This window comes from Periplaneta americana, chromosome 9 (genome assembly GCF_040183065.1).
Source record: "Periplaneta americana isolate PAMFEO1 chromosome 9, P.americana_PAMFEO1_priV1, whole genome shotgun sequence".
In the NCBI taxonomy this organism is placed as follows: domain Eukaryota; kingdom Metazoa; phylum Arthropoda; class Insecta; order Blattodea; family Blattidae; genus Periplaneta; species Periplaneta americana.
Window position 1 is genome coordinate 90325733 of NC_091125.1, and position 27285 is coordinate 90353017.

Genomic DNA, 27285 nt, shown 5'->3' on the forward strand with positions numbered 1-27285 from the left:
GATGTAGTTTTCACGATATTATGAAACACTGATTCCGTCAAAATATTATTATAATGTTTCTTCTCTAAAATGTACAGCTTGAGAGTTGTTCAGAGCAACGTATTCCGGAATTTACTCATCGTATTAATTTTAATACTAGTGGAGGAGCTGTCATCTGATCCGGCCAGATGATAGACACGAGGTTTATAGTTACGTGTTGTTTACTCGTACAACGCTCCAGAGGTGTAGAGATATGTGAAGCGCTTGCCATTGCTCTGCGCTGTGACTACAGTGTTAATTTATTTTTGCATTAATATGATAATATCTGGATTTTAATTATGTCATTTTAGCTATAACGCAAGGATTGTAAGCGGTATAAATACATAAAGTCTCATTGAGCACGCGTGTTACACTTTGTACTTTAATAAGCACTACAGAAACAATAGAGTTGAATGTACTTGAGGTCCTCTGATCCAGATGGAGAATTATTTATTAGTAGCAAAAAATGAACAGTGGATCCTTCAACTCTGCAACTCTTTCAAAGGAAGAAAATCTGGAGAAATGTTCTCATGAAAAAATGAGTTAAACAGTATGAATTAGTTGTATTATCGTAATTCGGACAAGTTGGTTACAAAATTTTTGTTATTTTTTTAATCAAAATTCCGTTAAACAACTTTCCTTCCATTGATTCTGAGCTCTTCCTTGAGTCGGTGCCATCGAACTATGGACTGTCCAGGAGAAGTAACCATCTCATGCCATTGATTCTTTTCCGACACTCCAGTAGCACAATGTTCTGGAAAAAAAAGACAAACAGTATTGTAAAGGATGTACCTTCGAGAAGGTTAAATTATTTACGTTAGCAGTCTTCTTTCGGTGGAACAGAGGCCTGACACGAGGGAAGGGAGAAGTTTAGTGTATAGTTGGGATGTATATAGGATAGTAGCACAGTCTACTATATACAGTCACGAAGCTTGAGTTTTGAGGGTGCTAGAAACAATAGACTGTGACGGTACTATTTTGCATTGCCTGTAATGAGGCGATATTAGCGATCCTAGTGGTGAGCAACTATCTAATGTTTGCATATTTACTACGTATTGATCTTCGCGACTGTATATACTAGACTGTGATAGTAGAATAAATTATTGATATATGTATTAGAATTGGGGTGCTAGGTTTGCAACTTGGGTTATTTGGCTCTCTCCCCGCACATATATGAAGCAGTGATATGGAAGATTAAGTTTTTTGCTGGTTTGGTAGATGTGCTAAGTTAAGCTAAGTTTGTCATTGAAGGTGACGCCTAGGAATTTAAAGTTGCGTTTGTAGGGGATCCTGGAGTTGTTGATTAGGATTGGGTATCTTTCTCTCATATTTGTGTTTCTTTATCACCATGGCTTGGAACTTATCGGCATTGTCCGAGTTTTACACTGTCTTCTGAGACTGGGACTGAACTAACTGAATGAAGGGGAAAAGGAAGAAAAGCAATTGAAAAGGTACACGATAAGTTTATCGCGTCCTTGCAAGGTCTCTTGGGACTGATAGTAACGTATATGTGAGCTCCTAGCATTTAGGCCATTTGTCTCAATCCGTTCACACCTTTCCAGAAGGGACTTGAATTAATTTTTCAGGAGTAAAAGCCGAAAAGACCGTCAACTATTAGAATGTTACTTGGCATGGTATTTAACCAAGCCAGGGGATATCACAATCACTCACCACAACAACCACAACAGCACCCCATTTGTTTTCGCCACGGTCCGCACTGGTGGCCACGGTATTCTCATTGGCTACGGATAACTCAAATATCAATGACGCCGGCCGTGAAAGCCTACATTCTAAAATTGTATATATCGTCGTTGTTCCTGTAATAACTCCTATGTGCAAAATATTAAATTTTTCCGTAGGAAGAAAAAAAACATTTATTCATTCTATGGCAGTGGTATATAGGAGATGTGAATTCTTACATTTTTGAAAGAAAGAAATATAATTACATATAGGAGATTTTATTATTTTCTGTATCACTATTTAAGTTATTTAATACAGCAAAAATCTGAAAAACGATAAATATGTCACATAGAAGTTATTGCAGGAACAACGACAATATTTTATAAGTGTTGTTATAACTTAAAATATGAAAAACAATGCATTCCTGTTTTTTTTTGTGGTACGAAATTCACGAGCTATCACTGTAAGTTATTTCCGAAATTATTTGGCATAAAGGTGTTTTTTTATTTTGTAGTTTAAACTTTATTTTATAAGTTGCCTACATTGTCATAAAATTAAGAAAATGGTCCTGAATACGTAGTCGGTGTCTTTTACAATGATTATAATAAAAGTGGCGAGTGACCACATGAAAATATATGCAATCATTTAAATTAACTACACATCTAAATTAATCGGTGAGTATTTATATTTTAATACACAGTTGATTAATGATAATATCTATATTTGTTAAAATCTATTTCAATGTAGGAACTATATCTCAAATCAAGTATATTATTACAAGTCTGAAATCATTTTTAATATTACAGATATCAGTATAGTAAGTTCATTAATTTATGTACTATATTAAATTCCTGTAACGGAACGGTGAAAAGCAGCGAGACAAGTGGGAAATAGGTCTGGAGCTCTCATACATTCTTCCTCAGAAATCCCAGATTCCCTTGCGAAGCAAGCGTAAACACGTAATTGCCTTCTTTTAATTGTATTCCTCCCATTTTCCTTTCTTTCATGTGATTCTAATAGATTACACTGAATAAAGCATAATATCAAGTTTTCAGAGCTACACATAAACCAACTGGTTAGTGTGCATAAAATGTTTCGCGTGATTAGATATGTAATCTAAATTTATATTTTTTGTGATACCTGATAGTACCAGGCGCCCGATAATGCGTCCTTTTCCGATGAAACTGCTGTCCATAACTTCTATGAACAGAGTATGTTCACTCAGTTGATCTTGCTCCAAGCCGAAGATGAAGGTTTCCTTGAACTGCGGACTGGACGTGTTTCTCATCGTCTTAGTCTGATACTTTTTGATTGTCTTACTTCCGTGCTTAACGCTGACCAGCACGTAAGGGTCTGTAATAGAAAAAGACAATTATCGCATTTAGCCTACATTGAGGAATTTGTCCTTATCCATCCACGGATACTGCGACATATTGTCTTGTTATGTAGCTTTAATGCATTCTGATATATTTCCTACTTTTCATATTGAAGGCTTCTGGACAAGGCTTCTACATATATACATCTTGATTACACAACTTTTAACACTATATCACTTTGGAAAACGTATTATATGTCTTTCAATTGTTAAATTTTATGATACCTTGTTAACGAGAATTTCATTTGGATGTGTTTTTGTGTGTTTGTATATTTCGTATTGTTCTAGTGTGTTTGGTTTCTGGCTTTTTGGTTGGATGTGTAGAATTTCCATGTCTGTGTTGATATCTCTGTATGCATGGTTAGCATTTGTGATGTGTTCTGCACATGTGTAAGTGTTAAGAAGAAACTAAACACACTAGAACAATATGAAATATACAAACACACAAAAACACATTCAAATGAAATTGTCGTTAACAAGGTAATATACAATTTAACACGTGAAAGACATATATGCTCACAAATTTGACCACATTACACCCTCGTAGAAATCTTTATCCTGGCTGCAACTTAGTAACCGTAGAACACTTCATTCGCTCTCTCTTCTGTTTCGAGTTCTCCACACTTCTACTCCAAATTATCTTCGTTCCCGGTTTAACTACTTATCCTCCAATCACAATCTAAACACCAGGTCACAGGAGAGCCAAATCCTAGCAATTCCTGCCCATAGAACATCCCACTATTCATCCTCTTTTACTGTCTCAGTCCCCCGTGAATGGAATTCTCTACCTCAGAAGATTAGGGGCTGCCAGAAAATAACCACTTTGAAGAAAAGGCTAAACGATTTCTTACGGGCGCAGTCAAATTGAAGTTATAATTGTGATCGAGTTTAATAATTTAATTTAATTTAATTTAGGTATGACTATCATATTATTATTATTATTATTATTATTATTATTATTACATATGTAATTATTTTATTGGTGTTGTGAAGATGAAAAGAATTGTCATTGTATTATATTAATTATGTATTATATTGTCTTGTATTGTAGCATTGCATTGCTTTGAATTGTATTGTATTGTATTGTATTGTATTGTATTAATTATGTTATATTCATAGCATTGTAATTTTCTATCATACTGGTTGAGTGGAAGAGAAGGCCGAATGGCCTTAACTCTGCCAGTTAAAATAAACCATTATTATATAATACTTTTTTCAAAGCTTCTACATATCTTGTAAAAGGCAACTGCATATAAACCAAGACATCTGGACGAGAAACGTGATATTTTCAATCGAGATGTTGGGCAGTGGTTTCAATCACGAATCGTGGCCAAGAATATTTTTAATCATTGATAAAGTTCGAATATAACGCACTAAAATAAATATTAACTAACCAGATTATGTGTTCACGAAGTAAGTATTGGCATGTCTGACTGTATAATGTGCCGGCCCGGATTCAAATCTAAATCCTGGTTGGGACAAGTTACCTGGTTAGAGGATCCCTCGATATTAGTTCTCAGCCAATCGAAGAGGAATTGAAGACACCGGTGCAAAAGGGGATAGCTCCATTTTTTATAAAATTTTCAAGAGAAACAAAAAACTGAATATGAAAGGATGCAATATTTTACCAAAATTTTTGCACTCATTTGAGGTACAATAGTTCAGCAAGAAACACAATATTGTCACGATTTGTTTTAATTTTTTCATTTACACAATTGTGTCACAATCACAATAAAACTGTTGGAGATGCCTCCTTTTGCACCGAAGAGTAGTTATTTCAGAATTTCATGCCTAAAACTTCCACAAGACCAGTGATTCCGTGCATTGTGACAGTCTTGTGTTTGTGAAGAATCTTCAGAAGAGTGATGACAGAACAGACCAAAGGGTTGAGTATTTCTAGGTAGCTGTCATTATGGTGATGGTGATGATAATGATGATTATGACGACGGTGGTGGTGGAAGTTGTGGTTGATGTTGCCGTATCTCAGTTAGTTAAAATTTCTCACCTAACTTGAGATTAAACCCTTGAATCCTTAGATGGGCTGCCTTTGTGATAAGAACTGTTAGTGTGGATCCATTCCACCGGAGGGCCGTCTGCAAGTCTCCACAGTCTTGAGCGGCAAGTTTAAGTGGTTCTGTGAATACTCGCCACTCCTTAAAGTCATACTGCAACAAGAAACAAGGAATCGATTGAAAAATCAACTCTTCATTCTGGAAACTGCCACTATTGCATCATGTGAAAGTAAATAATGCAGTTCAATGATATTTGTTAGAAATACAATTCAGGTTCCTTCTTATTTCAGGTATTTGTACCCACAGAAATATCTATTAAATACTATCTACAGCGGTTAAATCCATGAACAGGTAAACGAAGATGGGACGCGTAGGGCGAGATCCGATAGTTCAGCCGGATTTGTCTTTCAATTTGGTAACTGTAGGGACTGTCTGGCCTGTCTGTGTATCTCTGGATTTGAAAATACACCCGTATGAACAAACTTACCCACTCTGATCTCAGCCAGCAGGCATAACATTTTCAATGCAGAAGCATTTCGGTACCATTTTAAAGACAAATATTTGAGATCGGTATTAAAGATAATTATTGTTCTTGTATGGAGAAAATAATGATGTTGGCATAATCTCCAATGGTTTGACGGTTTACTCTATGGATTGCACAGAGTCACTCTCATGATGGTACGGTGCCATAAATTCCATTTACTAGTGCGCTAGTGATATAAAGGCGCCCCAAATCAAGCATACTTCATTATCGTATTAGTACAACAAAAATTATTAACGGATACGCCATCATTTTGACCTCGATCTTAGAAGTGGAATAGACGATCAGCTTGTCATTCAAAAAATGGTACAGGAAATACATTTGCAGATATTTTAATATTTAACTGTGACTACAATTACAGGACACAGGCTAATCACAAGAAAGCAACATTGAGACGTGTTCAACTGGAAGCGTAGAGCGAAGTGAAACATCAAGCTTGTAAGCAGACAAATGTTAATAAGATATGGGGTGAATATTCAGCAGCTTTCCTGAGTGATTAAAATTGAATGAATAAATGCATACTCGTACATAATTCAAATTCTTACAACTAAAAATGAAATTAAAATTTTCACTATTTAGCTTATGTAGGAGTAATTTTCGTCAGGTGTAAATGATATGAGGTTTTGCGAGAGATCCCAGAAAATATGATAAGGACTTTCTGAAAGTGTAAAGGTGAAAAAAGAATGAGAATAAATAATCTAAGAAGAAACTGGAAGACAGGATGTTGGAGAAAGGAAGTAGAACAGAGTAACATAAGGACATGTAGAAGGAGGACAGTAGAAGGACAAATAGAATCAAGGGTAAACAAGAAGTATAATGAAGGATGAGTATAGATGCAATGGAGAGAAAAAGAGGAGGAGAAAGAAGAGGAAAAAGATCTAGAGAAGAACATACATACACACACACGAAATGTGATAGCAAAAGAGAACAATGAAGTTTGGAAATAACATAAAAAATAATAGAAGAGATATAACAAGAACTATGAGATGGAAGAGAGGAGGATACGGCTAAAAACGAATGAAAGAGAAAAAAGAAAATTGAAGTATGGAATGAAAACTATGCAGAGGAAGAAAAACAGTGCAAGAAGGTAAAGAGGGCATAAGACATACTGTACAACAAACTAAAATTAAAACTAAAAGATGGCCACGAAATAATGTGTAAATATTTAATGGTCTTGAAGATTTGTGGTGGCAGCAAGATGGATTTCCGCCGTATTACTCACTGTTAGTAAGGGAATGGAAGGATGGTTGAGAGTCATATTGAATGACCTGCAAGATCACCCGACCAAACACACACTTGGCTTCTTTCTTTAAGGAAATAATCAAGTGCGCAAGCATACCATTCAAAACGAGACTCATCTGCTCCACGTTATTATTGAGTTCAATTTAATTTCCCGCAGAGTTCTGCGGCAAGACATGCGAAGACGTCATATTAAGACTGCAAGTCTGCATCGATTTGAATAATGCTCAAGTTGAACAATGTTTTCAAATATTTCACAGGTTTGATAGTGGCAGTAAAAGAGTAATGATATTTTGATAATATTTTTATTGCTTATCAAACATTTGCCCCTTATTTCGTGGCAGTTATGTATAATGTCCACACTTGTGGAGTAACGGTTAGCGCGTCTAGCCGCGAAACCAGGTGGCCCGGGTTCGATTCCCGGGCGGGGCAAGTTATCTGGTTGAAGTTTTTTCCGGGATTTTCCCTCAACCCAATATGAGGAAATGCTGGGAAACTTTCGGTGTTGGATCCCGGACTCATTTCATCGGCATTATCACCTTCATTTCATTCAGACGCTAAATAACCTAAGATGTTGATAAAGCGTCGTAAAATAATTTATTAAATAAAATGTATAATAAGGTTAAGGAATATATGTAGAAGTAAAATAGAACATTAAAAGGAAAAGGATATACAATATAGGGTAAAGGTTGGTAATATTGTGATACTAATAATATTATTATGATAGTTCTTTTTCAGACATTTTTTTACAATTTCACTAAGCGAGAGAAGGGCCGGTTTTGTGCAGAAACTTGTCCATGAACATTCCCTTAATATGTTGACGCAAAAAAACGATCTTCCTCTTGGTCAGTAAAACTGTAAAAAATTCTCAAAAAGAACTATCATAATATTATTAGTATCACAATATTACCAACCTTTACATATAGAAAGAGGAATGGAACGAGATAAAAATAGAGGTGAGAGAGATGAGAAAAGAAAGGAAGAAGAAAATGAACAGAGAACGAGGTGTTGTTTGTTTAATCAACTGTCCAAAGATAGGTTTGAACCTCAAAAGTGAAAGTGACACCAATAAGGCATCACTCAAGAGGCACCTAAGTCAGGAGATAATGGGGTAGTTTTGCCAGTAGGCCTATCTTTCCATCCCCTCCATTGTATAAATCACTGACTAGTAGCATACTACACTAATCAGAATTCAGAAGAACGAGATGAATATAAAAACAGTAAATGTGAAGATAAGGATAAATAGGAGAGAGAGATAAACGAGACGGAGAGAAAAATAGAAAGAAAGAGAAGAGAAAAAAGTTGATTCACGATTACTTTTCATTCACTACGATAATCTCTTGTATCCATTATGTCTTGAATAAATTACTGGTAGGCCATTATGGAGATATCTGAGAATGTCGCACAGAAACTCCGAACTTACTTTACATTATCTGCAAATCATCATTTCGTCAAAGGAGTAAAACAAAAATCCTGAAAACAGAATAGAGTAACTGAAAACCATAAAGCATAATATACAGGAAGATAACGCAAAGCAGTCATTTGAGACAGAGTGAGAGAGAGAAAGAATGTTTAGTTTTGTTAAAATTACATGTAAATGCATTCACGGTGCACTGTTATGTGTTAGTGCACAAGAAAAACGAGAAGCACTGAACATAATACAAGAGTATGAATTCTGAAAGTGAGCAGATTAAGCAGACATGTGACAAAGTACAGTGCTGAACTCCTTATTCAGAAAGTTTGAGGTCATTTCTTTATCCATATTCCTCAACTATTGGTACTATCCTAAATTTCAGTACGTTTATATTAAAAAAAGTCGATACATAATATGTTATGAAGTACAATCTACTTTTAGAACCTTCCCCTAAATTCAGACGCTATATGTTATATCTTTGAAGTTATTAACCGGAACGAATAATTGAGCAGTGTGTAATATCTCTTAAATTATATAGGGTGATTCAAAATCTCTGCGACAAACTCTGATGGGTGATAGATCTAACAATAAGGAACACTTTTTGTTAAACAACCTATGTCTGTTGACGCGTCGTTTCGAAGTTACCGCTAAAAATGTTTTTGCGAGGGCGTACGTCAGTGTATGCGAATGTGTGCAACCCTGTTTGTTTGTTGAGATGTTTGTAAGAGAAGAGAAGGGTTGTTGTTGTTTGTTTACGTTTAATGTTCAATATCTTTTCCTTTCAGTTCAGTGTAATCATCATTGAGAATGGATGTCTACGCGGTCTTCCACCAATGCGCCATCGTCTCGAAGGCGCTGATGAAGTCGAGCAAACATTGTGTGGTGAGGGTGATTTCTGTTTTGAAACTGTTGCTGGTACATGTGGAGAGCTCTTCTTCCGTTTCCGCGAGCCTCCCCATAACACATTACCATGTCGGCTAACTCGGGAAAAGTGTAGACATCCATTCTCAATTGATGATTACACTGAACTGAAAGGAAAAGGTATTGAACATTAAACGTAAACAAACAACAACAACAACCTTCTCGTCTCTTACAAACATCTCAACAAACAAACAGGGGTGCACACATTCAGATACATTGATGTACGCCTCGCAAAAAAAAAAAAAGACATTTTTCACGGTAACTTCGAAACGACGCGTCAAAAGACATAATAAAAAGGGTTCCTTATTGTTAGATCTATCATCCCTCAGAGTTTGTCGCAGAGGTTTTGAATCACCCTGTATATGAGGAAATTAGATATTACCTCCCATAAAGAGCCCAATTTTAACATTATCGTGGTGGATATTAAAATCATCTTCAGACAGATTATAATATTATAATAATTATTTGCACAAGTTGAGCTAATGTGTATATAGTATTTATTTATAGAGCTTCCTTTACTTCTACAAATAAAAAAGAAAAATCTATCCGTCAGTATCCGGATGGCTACTAGAATCCAGAAAATAGGAACACAAATTTTTAGAAATCTGGCAATTTTAAACTATTAATACTTCCAAGTACATTGGTTATTTATGGTAGAAGTGATAATTTTATTAAAGCTATAGGTATAGAGTCACTTAGAATTTCAAGACATGAGGGGTCAGAAGCAAAAGTGTACAAGTGACATTTCTAAGAACATGAGTTAAGTGCATCAATGCAAGCTAAAACATTTAAAATTTTATTGCCAAAGGGATACATCTTTTAACCACAGCACAGACTAAAATTGAAATAAAGAATTTCACAGAATTTACGAAAGTTTAAGAACTTTCAACCACATTTTCTCAAAAATAACTTCAGTTCACGTGTACCTCTTTGCTTCTGACCCCCTCATCTATTAGGAATGTCTGTATTTTGCATTTTTAAGGCTTGGGGTGTAGATTTATTGAAATGAGAGGATGAGCTTCTAGCTCCGAAAAGAATATTCATTATTTCCCACGCATTAATAGAGTTTAGGTCTCATTTAAATAAAGAATGCAGGGTTCATAAATTCTCTTCTTTTCTCTATCCGCTCGTTGAGAGCTTTAAATTTCGATTTATGTTTATAGCTTTAACATAAAGCGTTTTACTTTATTTTCGGGTAAGAAATTTGTATGGATTTTCAGGATTTAAAGACTTTTTGTCATGTTCCTGATATATATTTTTAGTTGTAGCTCTGAAGTGCAATTAATTTAGTGACGGGGCGCTATAGGTACCATGAGAAATTACATGGACGTATTATTTTATGCCAATGTCATTATATTTGTCATCAATTTCGGTTTAGCATTTGTTACCTAACCTATTTTCATGACTGTATTGATCTGTTATGTTATTTCCGTCAGTTACTACGCATTTTTTAAGATTCTGAATGCAGGGATCAGCACTGTACAACACTCAGCTTCCTGGAAATGGAAACTACCTCACACAAAGGTAGCAGGACCGCTCCGATAGGGTCATCCCGTGTGATTATATCATAATCATACACACACAACTGCAGTACTTGCTTCCGCATCTTCTCCTTGGATAACCCTGAAACACACAATTATCCATACAACAGAACCAGACTCGTCAAAGACTACATTTCCTGCAACTATAATTAATGTTTCCAGCACATCCTTAATATTTATGAAATATTAATTTCAATAAACATTTTCAAATACATTTTAGGGAGCTTATTTGGTATGTAATAGTGACTAGTCAATAAAATGTCCTCATAATATTAGGTGAACGAATTATCTCCCGTCCGAAAAGCGGCATCTTCAGGTATTAGATGACTCACTGCCAAACGCTGGTAGCGGGGACAGAGCAGTATTGGTGATCTGACAAATCTAACATTGTGAATGAATGCATTTTTAAATGTAAGTAATACATCGTAATTTACTCCTCCAGATTCAGAAAGGAAATTCTGAAATTGTCTGACTTTTGCTGTGGAACTACGTCTTTGTTGTTATTAGGTATGGAGGTGTAACTTAGAAATTCACCGTCATATAAAAATTCTATCCCCTTTTCTTAATATCCTTGTATTCCCCTTGTTATCCTGATATTTTCCTTGTTATTCTTCTCTTCCTCTTGTTCTTCTTGGCTTTTTCTTGTTCTCATTATATTCTCCTTGTTCTCCTTATATTCGTCTTGTTCTCCTTGTATTCGCCTTGTTCTTCTTGCATTTCTCTTGTTCTCCTTATGTTCCTTTATTCTCATTGTAGTCTCTTTGTTCTCCATTTATTCCTCTTGTTCTCATTGTCTTCTCCTTATTCTCCATTCATTAATTCATTCATTCACAGTGTTGCCCAAGGGCAGGTCTTTCACTGCAAACCCAGCATTCTCCAGTCTTTCCTATTTTCTACCTTCCTCTTTGTCTCCTCATATGAGCCATATATCTTGATGTCATCTATCATTTGATATCTTCTTCTACCCCGAACTCTTCTCCCGTTCACCATTCCTTCCAGTGCGTCCTTCAGTAGGCAGTTTCTTCTCAACCAGTGATCCAACCAATTCCTTTTCCTCTTTCTGATCAGTTTCAGCATCATTCTTTCTTCATCCATTCTTTCCAACACAGCTTCGTTTCTTACTCTGTCCACTTCACACCCTTCATCCTTCTCCATATCCATATTTCAAATGTTTCTAATCGCTTCTCTTCACTTCGTCGTAATGTCCTTGTTTCTGCTCCCACACAATGCTACACTCCACACAAAGCACTTCACTAGTCTCTTCCTTACTTCTTTCTCCTAAAGTTCGCAGAAGATTCTCCTTTTTCTATTAAAGGCTTCATTTGTCATTGCTATCATTCTTTTGACTTCCTGGCAGCAGCTCATGTTACTGCTTATCGTACACCCCAAGTATCTGAAGCTGCACTTGTTCTACTGCCTTCTTTATAATTCGCAAGTTTACCGCCTTTACTTTTCTTCCTATGACCATAGTCTTCGTCTTGTTAGCATTCATCTTCATCCCATACTGCTCACAGCTGTCATTTAGTTCCAGTAGCATATCCCTTTGTATCATCTTCTCTTCTGCTAACAAGGCCATATAATCCTTATACTCCCTTTATTCTCTTTATAATTATTCCTCTGGTTTTCACCTCTTTCACTTGTTATCCTTGTATACTCCTTGTTTTCCTTGTCGCTTCCATTTTCTCCTTATACTCCACTGTTCTGATTGTATTCCCCTTTTTATTATGTATTCCCATTGTTATCCTTGTCCTTTCCTTGCTCTCCTTAAATTCCTCTTGTTCTCATTGTATGCCCCTTGTTTTCACTCTCTTTCCATCATTCCCCTACTTGTTCTTGTATTCTCCTTGATTTCCCATTCTCTTTCTTTTCCTTGTCTTACTCTTGATCATCCTGTATCCCTTCTTCTCCTTGTTTTCTTCTTGTTCTTCTTCTCTTCCACTTGTTCTCCTTGTCTTCCTTTGTTTTTTTGTATCATCCTAGTTCTCCCTGTATTTCCTAGTTATTCTTGTATTACCCTTGTTTTCCTTATATTCTCCTTGTTCTCCTTGTCTTCCCTTTTTACCCTAGTTTTCCTCTTGTTTTCTAGAATTGTCTTTGTATGAGCGCACCCGGACGTAGTTCTACGTGAAGATACGCAGCACAATAAAGATTTTTTATTCCGAATATTTTCGTTACCTGCTTAAGAAGTTATGCATTACTGTCATTCCCTTTAAAAGAATGGAGATGAGATTTTCCCGGATGCTGTTGCATTGAAATTAACAGTACCACACTCTTATATGTCGTCCGTAAAGCTACAAATTATTAAACTTATAGAATTTCAAATATCGAAAACATTGTTACGAAAACATATCACAATGGATGGAGACAAACTACCTTATCTATCATACGAGTCTAAAGAAAAAAGAAACTTAGAAAGACCCAGAAGAAGGTGAGACTATAACTTTGCCTGAACAGACCAGAGGCCTACACCTTGCTGATAATTGTGATGATGCCATTGTTCAGTTCCTTCAGGGCATGTGTACTATTTTATATACTCTAACTTTTAAAGTTTCATAGTCTCTGTGAATTAAATCAGAGATGTCCACAAATTCCTACTGACAGTTATCTCCTCTAACACTGAAATTTGTCTCTTGAATAGTGGTCTGTATGTGCTGTTGCAGAATCCTGCTGGAAAAGGAAAACAATTACTTTCCCTCTCTGTTCGTTACAGAAAGGCACACAGTTCTTGAATCCCTTTTCTTAAATTAGATGATTAACTTTGTAATTGCTATTTTTAGTAATACTTTAATAGGTTTTGATTTATCGAATCTCCAAAACTGCGCTGTATTCGTAGCCAGCGTGTGACAGTGCCCTCTCCGGTAGCCAAAGATGTATTTTCCAGAGGAGAAATACATTTATTACCCCGTACCTCACATATTAGCCAAGGAATAATTTTAGGTTACAAACATCTCTTAGTTATGGACCTCTGTCATGTATTTCTCATTTGAGATACAACGTTTATACATCAAATGCTGTGACACACTGAGGGAGAGATTTTGCTAGAAAAGATCTTATCCAAGGTCTTCGGAATGTACTAACTAAAACTTTGTTGGTCGTGATGGTAATGGCGATAGTTTCGTTATTAGTAATGAATACAGTGGACATAATACTATTGGTGTCTATTATAGTGATGTCAGTCCGTTTCCAGTGTTTGATGGAGATGGAAGTGATGATGTGATGACAGTGTTGGCGAGGTAATAATGGTAGTAATATTGTTGATAATGATAGCTAATATTATTAGCAGTAGTGGGGTTGGTGGACATGATGGTAACATTAGTGTGCCGGCAACATTCCATGTAAGAGATGGTAATTATATGGTGAGAGTGTTGGAGAGGAAATAATGGTGGTAAAAGTACTGGTAAACTCGAAGTTAGAATTTATAAAACAGTTATATTACCGAATGTTCTGTATGGCTGTGAAACTTGGACTCTCACTTTGAGAGAGGAACAGAGGTAAGGGTGTTCGAGAATAAGGTGCCTAGGAAAATATTTTAGGCTAAGAAGGCTGAAGTTATAGGAAAATGGAAAAAGTTACACAAAGCAGAACTGCACGTATTTTATTCCTCATCTAACATAATTAGGAACATTAAATCCATACTTTTCAGATGGGCAGGTTATGTAGCAGGTATGGGTGAATCCAGCTCTGAATAACTGTGTTCTGCATAACTTTGTATTAATTCAATTGAATTTCTTGTCTGTGTTGATAATAAAATTTGTCGATTAGTTCCTATTCTTTCTGATGTAATGAAAATAAATATTAAATTACCTACAAATGAAATTTATAGATCCAATAGATGATACTACATTTCAAGCCCGAGTGTTAGTTGGAAGACCTGAGGGGAAAAAGACCTTTGAGGAGGCCGGGGCGTAAATGGGAGGATAATATTGAAATGGATTTGAGGTAGGTGGGATATGATGATAGGGACCGATGGCAGGCTTATGTGAGAGCGGCAATGGTCCTCTGGGTTCTGTGAAAGCCATTTGGAAGTAAGATAAAAGTACTGGTAATAATAGGTAGTGTTAACAGTGTTATAACATTGTGTTAATGAAAGTCTCTTGATCTGTTAGTAACGCTTTGATGAATGGAATGGTAATGATGTGGTGATAGTTTTGGTAATTATAATAGTGAAAGTGATATTATTGGTCGTAATTATTATCATTACTACTATTGTAGTAATACCTTGATTACATTTGATTAATTTATAGCTTTTATGTAGTGATAAAATGTTGATTGTTGGCACTGGGTACCCTTGTAATTAAGGGGTTGCGCTAAAAGTTGAAAGGTCTCGGGTTGATTCCCGATGGAATCATGTATTTTCTCAATTGACCTATTCCTTCCGGCCGCACTATTGCTTTGATATTACTAAGTCTGTAACAGAAATGAGTACAAAGGGTTTTTACTCGAGGGTATAGGTGAAAAGTACGCAGAATTGACCTTTCTACTGCTACTAATGTCAGTTATCTATTTAGGTAGAAGTCCCAACCTTCCGTTTTCTGTAGGCCTCAATGGCCTCTGCTGAGGTGACTTTACTTTTTTAGTGTTGGTGCAGGTAGTAATGTTGCTGACACTATACACAGATGATAGTAGTAATAGTGATAGTGATAGTTTTGATAATAGTAGTAGTAGTGATGACTCTAAGATGTCTTACTCTCTTATTTTCTTGCGAAATGGTGGTGAATGATAGAACTTGTAGTGTGTTAGTGTTGATAGTAAACGTGGTGATGATAGTGTTATAGGGGAACAACTTACAAAATTCTATTGGTCTGCGCATGCGTCAATCTTAAAGAGTGACACAATATACTATTCACCTCCTCCTTCTAAATTGTCAGCCAATGATAGCAGTGATGTGTCAGATGACTCGTCAATCAGTAGCGATAATGGTTCAGATTAATGTATGGAAACTCCAGACTCCGCCTCCAGCACAGTGGTAAGGTTTAGTAACCCCCTACAACGGAGTTTTTCCAGTTGTAGGCCTATAATACAGAGATCGTGGCAACGTTGGTGAAAGTAGTAGGTATTTTTTATCATAGTGATAATGATGATGATGATGATGATGATGGTGAATACGGTGATATTGTGGTGATAACATTCGTTGAGATGACGGTGTTATTTTTACTGTTATTATTGTTTAATCAAGTTTGTTATTCACAATACAATATTCTTTATCTGTATGCAGTGTAAAACGAACCTTCTGAGTATTCGGATATGATCTTCCGAAAAGTAAGTCATATGTCACACACAACTGAACCGCATTAACAAAAATTCACAAGTTTCTATTAAGTTCTCTATGGAGTTGTGTAATTGATATTATGCATCTCTTCTCCTGCTTCATATGGTTCTCACCTTTGAAGGAAAATGTCTCCAACCATCGTGGAGAGAATCTGTTCTTGATGACCTTAGTCCGGAACTGCTGTCCTCTGTCTGGGAGGAGGGTTACCTTCACGTAGGGGTCGCAGGTCGTCTGCTCATCACAGTCCGGCAAACTCTGAGCCTGCAAACAGCACAGAAATACTGCAGTTATACGAACAATAAAAAAAAACAGTCACATTGATGAAAAAACCTGCTGTATCATTTAGGCCTATATGGTTATTAAATGTGATTTTGACCCAGTGTTCAGAACCAAATAAGAATACCTAAACATTAATCAAGTAGTAAACTTTGAAAGTAGTTTTTGTTTTATTACAAATATTTTCATTTATTATTAGGACTTATATTATTAGGATTAAAAACTATCCATTATTCTCGAAAATGTGTTTATATTGTTTAGAATATAATCGTATAAAATTGCGATCTGTCACATTTTCTTGTCTAACATTCCGGAATACTATCATATATAAGGTGTCCCAGAAACGCCTTTGCACTTTATTCGGATAGACAATCCAAATTACGCTATCAGGGACAGGTAAAATGCTGGTTTAACGAGTTTTAATACTTTACTAATATATACTACTGAATAGGTCTACATGCTTCGGTTACTTCGTACAGATAAGGTCCTATTGACATGAGAACATATAACAAAAATATTACAGTGAATATAAAATAAATAATACTTAATTAAATATAACTTCTATCATTCGTGATACTCCTTCAAAATCCATGCAACACAACACATGCGCTATGCGAGTATACTACAAATAACATGTAGAAATATACGGCTTTTCTGGGACATGCTGCATAATTTCACATTTACCCACTTGGGATGGATTGTCGATACTTAGAGGTCTTAGGGAATAGCATTGTTTATTCGGCACCGTCGATTCATTTGACAAAACATTTGCGCATATAAGGCACTCGGGATTTTTACGCTAAACAAGCCTAAAAATCCTGGGTGTACGTTATAAGTTCACTTCTAGAACAGTTTACTCTCATAGGTTTGGTTTAATGTATTAGTACAGTACGATTATTTAGTCCTGACAGTCGACGGCAATGTGCGCCTGGGTCAGGCGAGTCCATTTAGTTACGCCAAGAGGTGTTCGGGTTAGTCTGTTGCCTGCAGTCAGAGCGATCGGGTGTCACGCATGTGGTATAGAGTTGTGTTTCCAGTACAGTTAAGCTGTACTGCATACCTTTACCGACAGCTCGCCCTTATCCCTACTCCGGAACTCTCTCCACTACTCCCATTACTTCTTCTCTTTCGCGTCGCTGAGCTGTCAGGAGTAAATAATCGGTCTGTAGGTATGCAATAGTCATAATATTAACAAAAATAATGGCCCCATGTAGGCCTACAACTTACCAGTTTGTGGCATGAATGAAAAGCCTTCGACTATAGATATTAATAATAGTTTATGTGCTTGAGATAACAAAACCATCATCATTAAAATTTCACCTTCAGGGAGTGCAAGAAAGGCATGTAATGGACTGTGGGTGTATTCTAAGTAATACTACGTTGCCATTTATTATGAATAATGTTAGTCTTGTATACGCTTTGTAAAAATAAGATGAGACAGCAGTGGCAACTTCGTAAGAGCAAGATTACTGCACGTATCTGCTAAACTCCCGATATCAAGCAGACTCTGATAATGTTAGAATATTTTAAGCATGGCAAGTATGTAGTATATCCTCGGATAGTATAACGAAATTCATTCCGGACATTCAGTAAATAAATATGTACAAACCTCTGTAACTTGCACTTTTAGGGTGGCACCGGTTTCATCGTAGAGAACAGAGAACGTGAGTTCACCGAGAAACTGTGAAGGAGTCTTCAAGATGTCACTGCACATGTCCATGTAGGATACGTCCTGAACAAAAAAGCCCATTTATGTTTTTAATAAACATATTATAAAAAGACAATGATATTAACATGAACTAAAGGGAAAGTGACTTAAATCTGGGGACCTAAATAAATGTGAATTCTACTTATGAAATTATAGACTTTAGTGATGATTGATTTGAAAAGTATACTGCAAACAGGTTACGTCTTCAGAAGCTACTGTGTTGGCCCCATCGTTTGTTTCTTTGGAGTAACCAGGCGTAATGGACCTAACAGGCTATCTGACCCTTGCGGTTGTATTAATTTACCCTGAAGATGAAATCTGTATGCAGTTCCTTTCCAAAACTTTACAGATGTTAAGTTCCAGCACACGATAGAATACACTCAATTTTGCTTCTGGAACTCTACTTGGCTCAATATATGTGAAAATAAGAATTTTTTGCGTTCGTCATGAGAGCAGCACTGGTTGGCATTTTAGGATAAGTCTATACCTACAGTATAATTAATTTTCTTACCTCTGTATCTACAGTTTCAAAGTAATCCTTTGCTCTCGTCTGTGTCACATCGTCTCCATCTTCCTTCTTGCCTCTGTAGCAGAAAAAGAGTCAGAAATAAGCTTTCACTCTTGGCCTATAAGAATCGTACTTAATCGCATTTTACTAATGTAGTAACGCACAAATTCAGCCTAAATATTTAGTGTGCGTGGTAAATGATTCAAAAGCATTAGCTTAGTTTCACATCCTAATATTTTGAAATAATTTAACAAATGAACATATCTCTGGCCTACGTCCACATGCCTCAGCAGAGTTCTATGATTGACCAACTAGTACTGGGATAAAGTGTGGCCAACAAGACGATTCTTTCAGCCATTATAGCTAGATCGCGAAACCGGATTTCGCTACTAACTATAGCTACTCAAATTCATCACGATGCAAGACAGATACTGGCCGAAATTTCACGAGAAAATGTTTTCCTTCTTGAAGACTTCTTCTGCTTGCTATGTATTAATTGTCCAATTTTCCTAATCGCACAATAAAACACTCTGCAAAAAGGGACTGATAAATAAGTATTTTTCTATGTAAAAAAGTATGTTATAAAGTATGTTCTTACAGAGCTTAACACACCAGTTAGACCCACCCTTCTTGTATAATTTATTCTTTTCTCAATTTATTTTGTATTTGTGCCGTTACCTTGTAGAATAGAACCACGATATTTGAATTTTTAATAATTCTGTAGTGTAAGGGACAACCATCTGCCCCCAGGCATGTAGATGATAGAGACCGGCAAAGTTTAAAAAAAATGGTAATTTTGAACTTCCAAAACAGACTTTACTCTACACAAGGAGAATGATGGGGCTCAGACACCCGCCCTTTTAATTGTAGCATTCCCGCATGTTTACTACTAATCACCAGTAAAATTGAGCAAGTCCAATGCACTTTTTCCTAGCCTTGTTTTCTGATCTACCCCAAAAGTTTCAGTCTTTAATAATAAGAGCGATGTCGAGGAACGGGATGCGGTGTTGAATTCACCTTTGACTCCCTTCGGATAGATTAGTATCAAAATGGGAATCCCGAACACAAGCTGATTTTCGAGAAAAAACTTCCAAGGCTTTAAACTCCTATTCCGCCAACATTCTCGCCACCATAACTCCACCGTATGTACAGTGAGAACAAAGCTGATAGTAGCAGTGAACAAGCTCCTCGAACTGTAATATGTTTGAGTTCATCTGTTTCGCTCATAATTTGTCCCTTCAAAGCGAGTGTTAGACATTCTGTTTTATCAAAATTTATTTTCAGTCATCATTCAGTGCATTCTTCCATGAATTTATTAATCTAGTAATGTTGCTGTTAATTCATAATTTGCTTCTCTTTGTATTCTTACCTCTAAATGCCACTGCTTTAGATTTTTCTGTTGGAATTGTTAGACCGCAATCTTTTATAATATATAATTTGTGACTTGCAATCTATAAATTATTTTCTCAGTCTGATATTGCGAGCAGGTCATCTGGGAATAGTATGGTATATATTTTCTCCACTCCGGTAATTTCAATTCCTCCATTAATCAGTTCTGTCCACTTGTTTAAAATATTGCTGACTTCAATATGTAACAATGTTGAACAACCCTCTCGTAATCCTCTAAATTATGATTTTGGCAAATTAAATATGTTTCTATGTGTACCTAAGACATGATCCTTCCGGTAACTTAATGTTAGTGAACTATTCATTTCATGCACTCAGATAAAAGGTAAAAGATTCCTTTCGTTTATCATAGACATAACTTACAGAATTGTATTCCACCAATACTTTGCAGTTGTTCTTACCTTGACCCTAATTTTATAATATGTTATATCTCCAAAATATACATGTATCAGAGGATGGCATACGATTTATAGTTATAACTAGGCTTCTAATGTTGACTACGGCATGGTAGACATACATAGGCCGGGGATGTGAGCTAGTACGAGGACATTGACTTGTTTCTGCGATCGATTACGCGAATAATAAGGTGCACATAAACAATCTGGATAGCTCTAAAAGTAAATATATGCTACGTAGCATTACAAAGATATATTTTTACGTAGGTCGTTATGTGCAGATGAATTATCATAGAATAATTCGTGGGTTTGAGTTTCCTCCTTTCGTTTCTTGTGCTACAATATCTCTGTATATGTTTGTATAACATAATTTACGTATAATGTTCCTATCATTCCCTTCTAAACACTCACCAAATTCCGCTGCAAAAATATACACCTGAGGACTTTTAACTTTCGGCATTATTATTCACTGTTTACGCTTGCTACGATAGTGTCGGGCGAACGGAGTATTCAGCAGGTACACTGCTTTTGCATGCTAGAGTACTGACTGGTTAACGGATAGTCAACTTGAAACCACCGTAACTCATCCTGTCGGTCCCCACTATTACAAGCTACAAGCCTAGTGATAACGGATAATGTGAACCAACCAGATTACTGTTTCTCTGTGATTCGCTAACAAAATGCACAGGGACCAGCCGGGACAAGACTCGCTGAAATAAGGACATAGTCTGTAATATCTGGTGTCCGTTACGAAACTGAGCGATAGCTGTGGTATCTTTGAGGTTGAAAACCGACCAATAGGAAGTTCATTCATCCCACCATCCCTTCCTCCGTTCCCCAGGAGTGTGTACATAAATTAATAAATTGAGTCGAGAAGGACATACATATGTGTGACATATCTGGTGGCATCTGAAATGCTGGTCTTGATACGTACCTGGCGCACCCGAACATACACCAACACATGCACATCGCAACCACCGCGGCCACAACCAGTGCCGCCACCAGCAACAACATGGCGCGGATCCGTTCCCATGCAACGTACGACTGAATCCTGAAATCAGACCTCAAGTTGTTATATTATGACATTTTAATTAAATGTTTTAATCTCTAAAAATAATATCATAAATGACGGTTTAAGAAACATATTTAAATATTTTTGAACCAATACAATCCATCCTCAGCCAATTCACAAATCACATTTCACAATCTCTTAAATCCGACCTCAAAAATAAGGTAGGCGGTCACTCACTGGAAAGGATTAGTCCGGAGCATTCGGATTTTATTAAATTGAGCGTCGCCCACTGCCCGCATGACCATATTTCATCCAGAATTCCGGCCACACAATTGTAGACGGATTTCGTCATGAACCATGATCAAAATAAAGCAAGTAATGACAATATATTGATTGCAAAGCCTCCTATCGCTGTAATATTGAAGGTATAAGTGAAATAGATGACGCGGAGCTTATTTTGCTTTGTCTTCTTCCAAAGCTAACGTAATTAAAATACATCCTCCTCAGAACTACACATTTTATATCCAGGTTTAATCCAGAACTCTACAAGGAAGTAATGCGCTCGCTCTAGCGGTAAATAACAACGCAATTAGGTGATCAATTCGGAAATACAGAGAAGTAAGCGACATTCATTCATTCCTTTAGTGTTCTGCCCAAGGGCAGGTCTTTCACTGCAAACCCAGCTTTCTCCAGTCTTTCCTATTTTTCGCCTTCCTCTTTCCTTTCTCATATAATCCATATATCTTAATGTCGTTTATCATCTGATATCTTCTTCTCCCGTTCACCATTCCTTCCAGTGCATCCTTCAGTAGGCAGTTTCTTCTCAGCCAGTGACCCAACCAATTCCTTTTTCTCTTTATGATCAGTTTCAGTATCATTCTTTCTTCATCCACTCTTTTCAACACAGCTTCATTATTTCTTATTCTGTTTGTCCATTTCACACGTTACATTCTTCTCCCTATACACATTTCAAAAGATTCTATTGGCTTCCCTTCACTTCATCGTAATGTCCATGTTTCTGCCCCCATACAATGCCACACTCCATACAAAGCACTTCACTAGTCTCTTCCTTAGTTCTTTTTCCAGAAGTACGCAAAAGATGCTCCTTTTTCTATTAAAAGCTTCCTTGGCCATTGCTATCTTCCTTTTGACTTCCTGGCAGCAGCTCATGTTATTGCTTTTAGTACACTCCAAGTATATGAAGCTGTCCACTTGCTCTACTGCCTTATTTACTGCAAGTTTACTTTCTTTATTTTTGTTTCTATGACCATGCTCTTCGTCTTATTTGCATTTATCTTCATCTTATACTGCTCACAGCTGTCATTTATGTCGCCAGTAGTACATAAATATCATCCGCAATTTAGAATTCAAAATTTCATCCCTCTCTGCTGATAATAAAAAAATACACCGCTAATATAATCATTTATGAGAATAGTATTGATACTTAATATTCATCACCAATTTCCCCAATAACTTTTCACCCTTCCCAATAATAACGTCACCTATTGAGAACTAGCGGAACTGTTACATTTTTTTTTATATCTTTGGTTCTCAATTTTCCAGTGGTTAGAAATGTATACTGGCGTCCAAAGATGCTTGATGGCTACTAATCCATAGTGATCGATAATTTCTTCATGTAAGTGTGGCTTCTTTTGTTATTACTTACAAATGGCGAAGAAAACAGTCAGTACCGTCAATAGTACATAAATATACCTAAATTTTAAAATTCAAAATTTCATATCCATCTAATGATTGTAAAAAAAAAAAGATTTAGCGGGAAATCACTGTACTGTTAATTGTGAGAATAATTTATACTTGAACTACAGCATCATCCCTCTCTGTTATCTTCCACTTCATCTCTCTTAACTGATCTACTCTCTAAGGTTATTCCGCACATTATCACTCTACTGACTCCATTTTTGTCAGAAATTAAAGATTACTTTATCTCGTCTCTGTCATCTTACTTCCAGAATGGCAGCAAATAATAAAATTTCTATTCATCAACTCACTATAATCAATTGGAATGCTGATGGTATTAGAATGAAACGATCTTCTCTGATTGCCTTTTTGTCAACACATAATATTATGATAGCCTGTATCACAGAAACTCACCTTCTTCCAAACGAAGTCTTCACTGTTCCAGGATATAAAATATATAGAAATGATAGAAATGCTTCAACTGCATCTGGTGGTGTTGCCATTTTAATTAAACGAAATATTACACATCATCAAGTCCTTCTTCCTTACACATCTGATTTAGAAACAGTCTGAATCAAAATTAACTGTCAAAATAACCATGATTTTGTTTTATTTTGTGCTTATAAGCCCCCAAAATATCTGCTAAATACTGCATACCTTGCTCTTTTATTTCCCTCAGTCGGTTCAAGACTTCTTATGGGCGATCTAAACTGTAAACACACATCATGGGGATGCAGAGTAACGAATCCAAATGGACATCGTCTTTACAACTGCATTAACAACCTTGGTCTCCATATTCTCGCACCAACTGAACCAACACACTATCCATATAATCCCGTCAATCTTCCTGATATCCTTGACATCGGAATTCAAAAGAATATGCATTTACCAACTTATATTGCATCATTAGCAGCACTTGATTCAGATCATTGAGCAGTGTTGATTACTTTCCACTTGTCTCCTAATGTAACACCAAACGTGCAACGCCTTATTAATGGTTTTGTTAATTGGGATAAATTTCAGTTGACTCTAGACTCAATATTAGTCACAGAATATCATCCACTAACAGCAACAGATATTGACAATGATGTTCAACATTTTACGGACACAGTATGTTCATGTGTAAAGTTTTCTACAATATGCTCCAAGCGGCCATTAACGCGCTACTACTTACCATCTTCCATACTCCAATTAATTAAGGAAAAACATCCTATTCGTAGACAATGGCAACGAGAGAGGCAACCATGGCAGCGGAAGAAGCTGAATTATCTCATACGATTAGTCAAGACAAATCTTGAACAACATCGCCTGCAGTCGTATCAGTCTTATCATCTCTATCTGAAGCTGATAATACTCTTTGGTACGCTACAAAGCGTATTCTACGCGAGCCAACAGTCATCCCGACACTTCGTTTAGACTCTCAAATAGCCACAGACACAGAGTCGAAATGTAATTTGCTTGCATCTCATTATCAACATATATTCACCCCAAACGAGAATAAAAAGGAACAGACTACCTCTGAATTAGAAAAAGAACTTATAGAAAATATTAATAAACCGACTGTGCCAGAGAAAATTTCCTATACTACTCCACAAGAATTGTCTCACTTCATTCAAAGGCTTCCAAATAAAAAATCTCCAGGCCATGATCTTATACCCAACATTGTACTAAAGAAGCTCACCAACAAAGCTCTTACTTACTTGACGATGATTTTCAATGCTGCTCTTTTAATTGGGTACTTTCCCCGAGCCTGGAAGCTTGCTGAAATCATTGTTTTTCATAAGCCTAACAAACCTAAGCACTTGCCATCAAGTTATCGACCTATTAGCTTACTGCCCACGCTATCGAAATTGTTTGAGAAGGTTATTCATCATCGCATTTGTAAATTTACGTTCCAAAACAAGATAATACCAGATTTTCAGTTTGGCTTTCGTCCAAAACATTCTACAACACACCAATTGCAAAGAATCACTGAATCCATTACAAAAGGCTTTGAAGAAAAACAGTATACTGCCGCTGTGTTTCTGGATATTGCCCAAGCATTTGATACTGTTTGGCATGATGGTTTAATGCTAAAATTATATAGAATTGGCTTTCCTGACTATCTCACACGCATCGTGAAAAGTTTTTTATCTGAGCGTCAGTTCTCAGTACGTATAGATGGCATTAAATCAACGCTTCGTCCAGTTTTAGCCGGAGTACCACAAGGATCCATACTGTCACCACTTCTCTTCAATATCTTCACATACGACATCCCATGTTTACAACCGTCACACATAGCTATGTATGCTGATGATATAGTTCTCTTTTATTCTCATAGTAAACTAAATACTGCAATCAGCACTCTTCAGATATCCTTACAGGAGCTGTCTAAATGGTTCTCTGACTGGGGATTACTACTCAACATTACCAAGACAGAAGCTAAAATCTTCTCTTTAAGGCCTATTCATAATCCACCTCCTTTGGTTCTTCTAAATGAACAAGTTACATGGCTCTCTAGTCAAGAAGCTGTCAAATATTTGGGAATATTATTAGACACGAAACTTACATGGAATGCCCACATAACTCGCATCGTTACACTAACCTCTTCTAGAATTCGAAAATTATACCCTTTGGTTAATAGACGTTCACAAATTGGATTGGACTGTTCAATGCTACTCTACACCTCGCTTGTACGACCTCTTTTAACTTATGCAGCGCCAATGTGGGGGACTGCAAATAAGACACACATGCATCGCCTACACGTTCTCCAGAACAAGTTCCTGCGTACTGCAACAAATGCCCCCTGGTTTGTAAGAAATCAACAACTGCTTCAAGAACTGGGAATTCTTCCACTAGAACAGTACATCCATTCAATGTCAAAATCTTTCTTCAACAAACTTCCTGGTGTTCCTGGAGCTGTGACATATAACATTGGAGCAAGATCTTGTCAGCCATCTCGACTTAAAAGGAAACTCCCTCAAGACATTCTTCTTAGTGATACTGACGACTCTTCATAAATTTAACACAGAAAATCATCATATTTTTATTCACATAATTCACAATTAATTAGAGGAGCCTTTAGAGCCAACCTCAGCATGAGATTCTGCATGTGATATTCCATACCAGTGGTCTGTACAGCAAGTTTGCTGGTCGACCAATAGTAAACATAAAAAATATCCCTCTCTGTTGATTATAAAAAATACACCGCTAATATAATCATTTATGAGAATAGTATTGATACTTAATATTCATCACCACTTTCCCCAATAACTTTTCACCTTTCCCAATAATAACGTCACCTATTGAGAACTAGAGAAACTATTACAAACTTTGTCCATTTTTTTTATATCTTTGTGTATCAAAACTAGGAACTTATAACCCTCAGTACTACACAAGACATCGTACACCTTTGTTCCTCTTCTCATAGTTATCTGTCAAATTTGCTTTCACGCTGTTCATCCTGGTTATGACGGGAGTGCAGCATCATAAATGAACTACCTCTCAGCAATAAGCAGAAAGTAATTAGGAACAGTCGGGAGATCATCCAAGATTTCGATACTGTATCCAAAAGTGACGAATTAAAAAATATATATATATATATATCTTTGGTTCTCACTTTTCCAGTGGTTAGAAAAGTACATACATTAGCATCCAAAGATACCTCACCGCTACTAATCGATAGTGATCGATAATTTCTTCATGTAAGTGTGGCGTCTTTAGTTATTACTTCTATGACTAAATAGCGAAGAAAACAGTCAGTATTGGCAATAGTATATAAATATACCCGCATTTTAAAATTCAATATTTCATACCCATCTAATGACTGTAAAAAAAACACTAGATTTAGCGGGAAAGCGCTGTACTGTAAATTATGAGATTTTATACTTCATCTACATCAACATCTTCCCACATATATGTTTTTTCACATATGCGGATCTATTTAAAAGTCTATCAATTTTTTATATCTTTGGTTCTGACTTATATCGTGGTTAGAAAATTAGTTTACAAGATCAGAAAATCGGAGGTCAGATATCTTTGAATGCCAGTGTACCTTTAGTGTCATTTGCGGTTGAAAAAGGAAAAACAAAATAAGAACTTCCATTCGCCACGTAAACCAAGATGGCTTTCTAACAACACTGAATTTTGTTAGTTGAGGCTTCAGTGTAGCGTTCCAGTCTGGGGTTTGTGCGACAGATTGATTGCATGAGGTTGTTAACAACCAGGTCTGTGGACTCGAGACAGGGAGTGAGTGAAAATTGTTGTAAGTTTTCAGTAATTGTGTAACAATG

At 36.4% G+C, this 27285-nt stretch overlaps 1 protein-coding gene across 1 annotated transcript in view; it reads right to left on the reverse strand.

Annotated features, from left to right (window-relative positions):
• Positions 1-490: 490 nt before the first annotated feature.
• The window catches only part of LOC138706229 (synaptotagmin-7-like), a 35220-nt gene continuing 8425 nt past the window's right edge, over positions 491-27285 (reverse strand). The window contains exons 2-9 of the mRNA XM_069835274.1: positions 21239-21355; positions 18506-18578; positions 17896-18018; positions 16124-16271; positions 10714-10823; positions 5079-5238; positions 2839-3051; positions 491-772 (exon numbers count right to left, since the gene is read on the reverse strand). Coding sequence (XP_069691375.1) covers positions 645-772; positions 2839-3051; positions 5079-5238; positions 10714-10823; positions 16124-16271; positions 17896-18018; positions 18506-18578; positions 21239-21318 — 1035 coding nt within the window. The 5' untranslated portion in view covers positions 21319-21355 and the 3' untranslated portion in view covers positions 491-644. The remainder of the gene's footprint in view (positions 773-2838; positions 3052-5078; positions 5239-10713; positions 10824-16123; positions 16272-17895; positions 18019-18505; positions 18579-21238; positions 21356-27285) is intronic.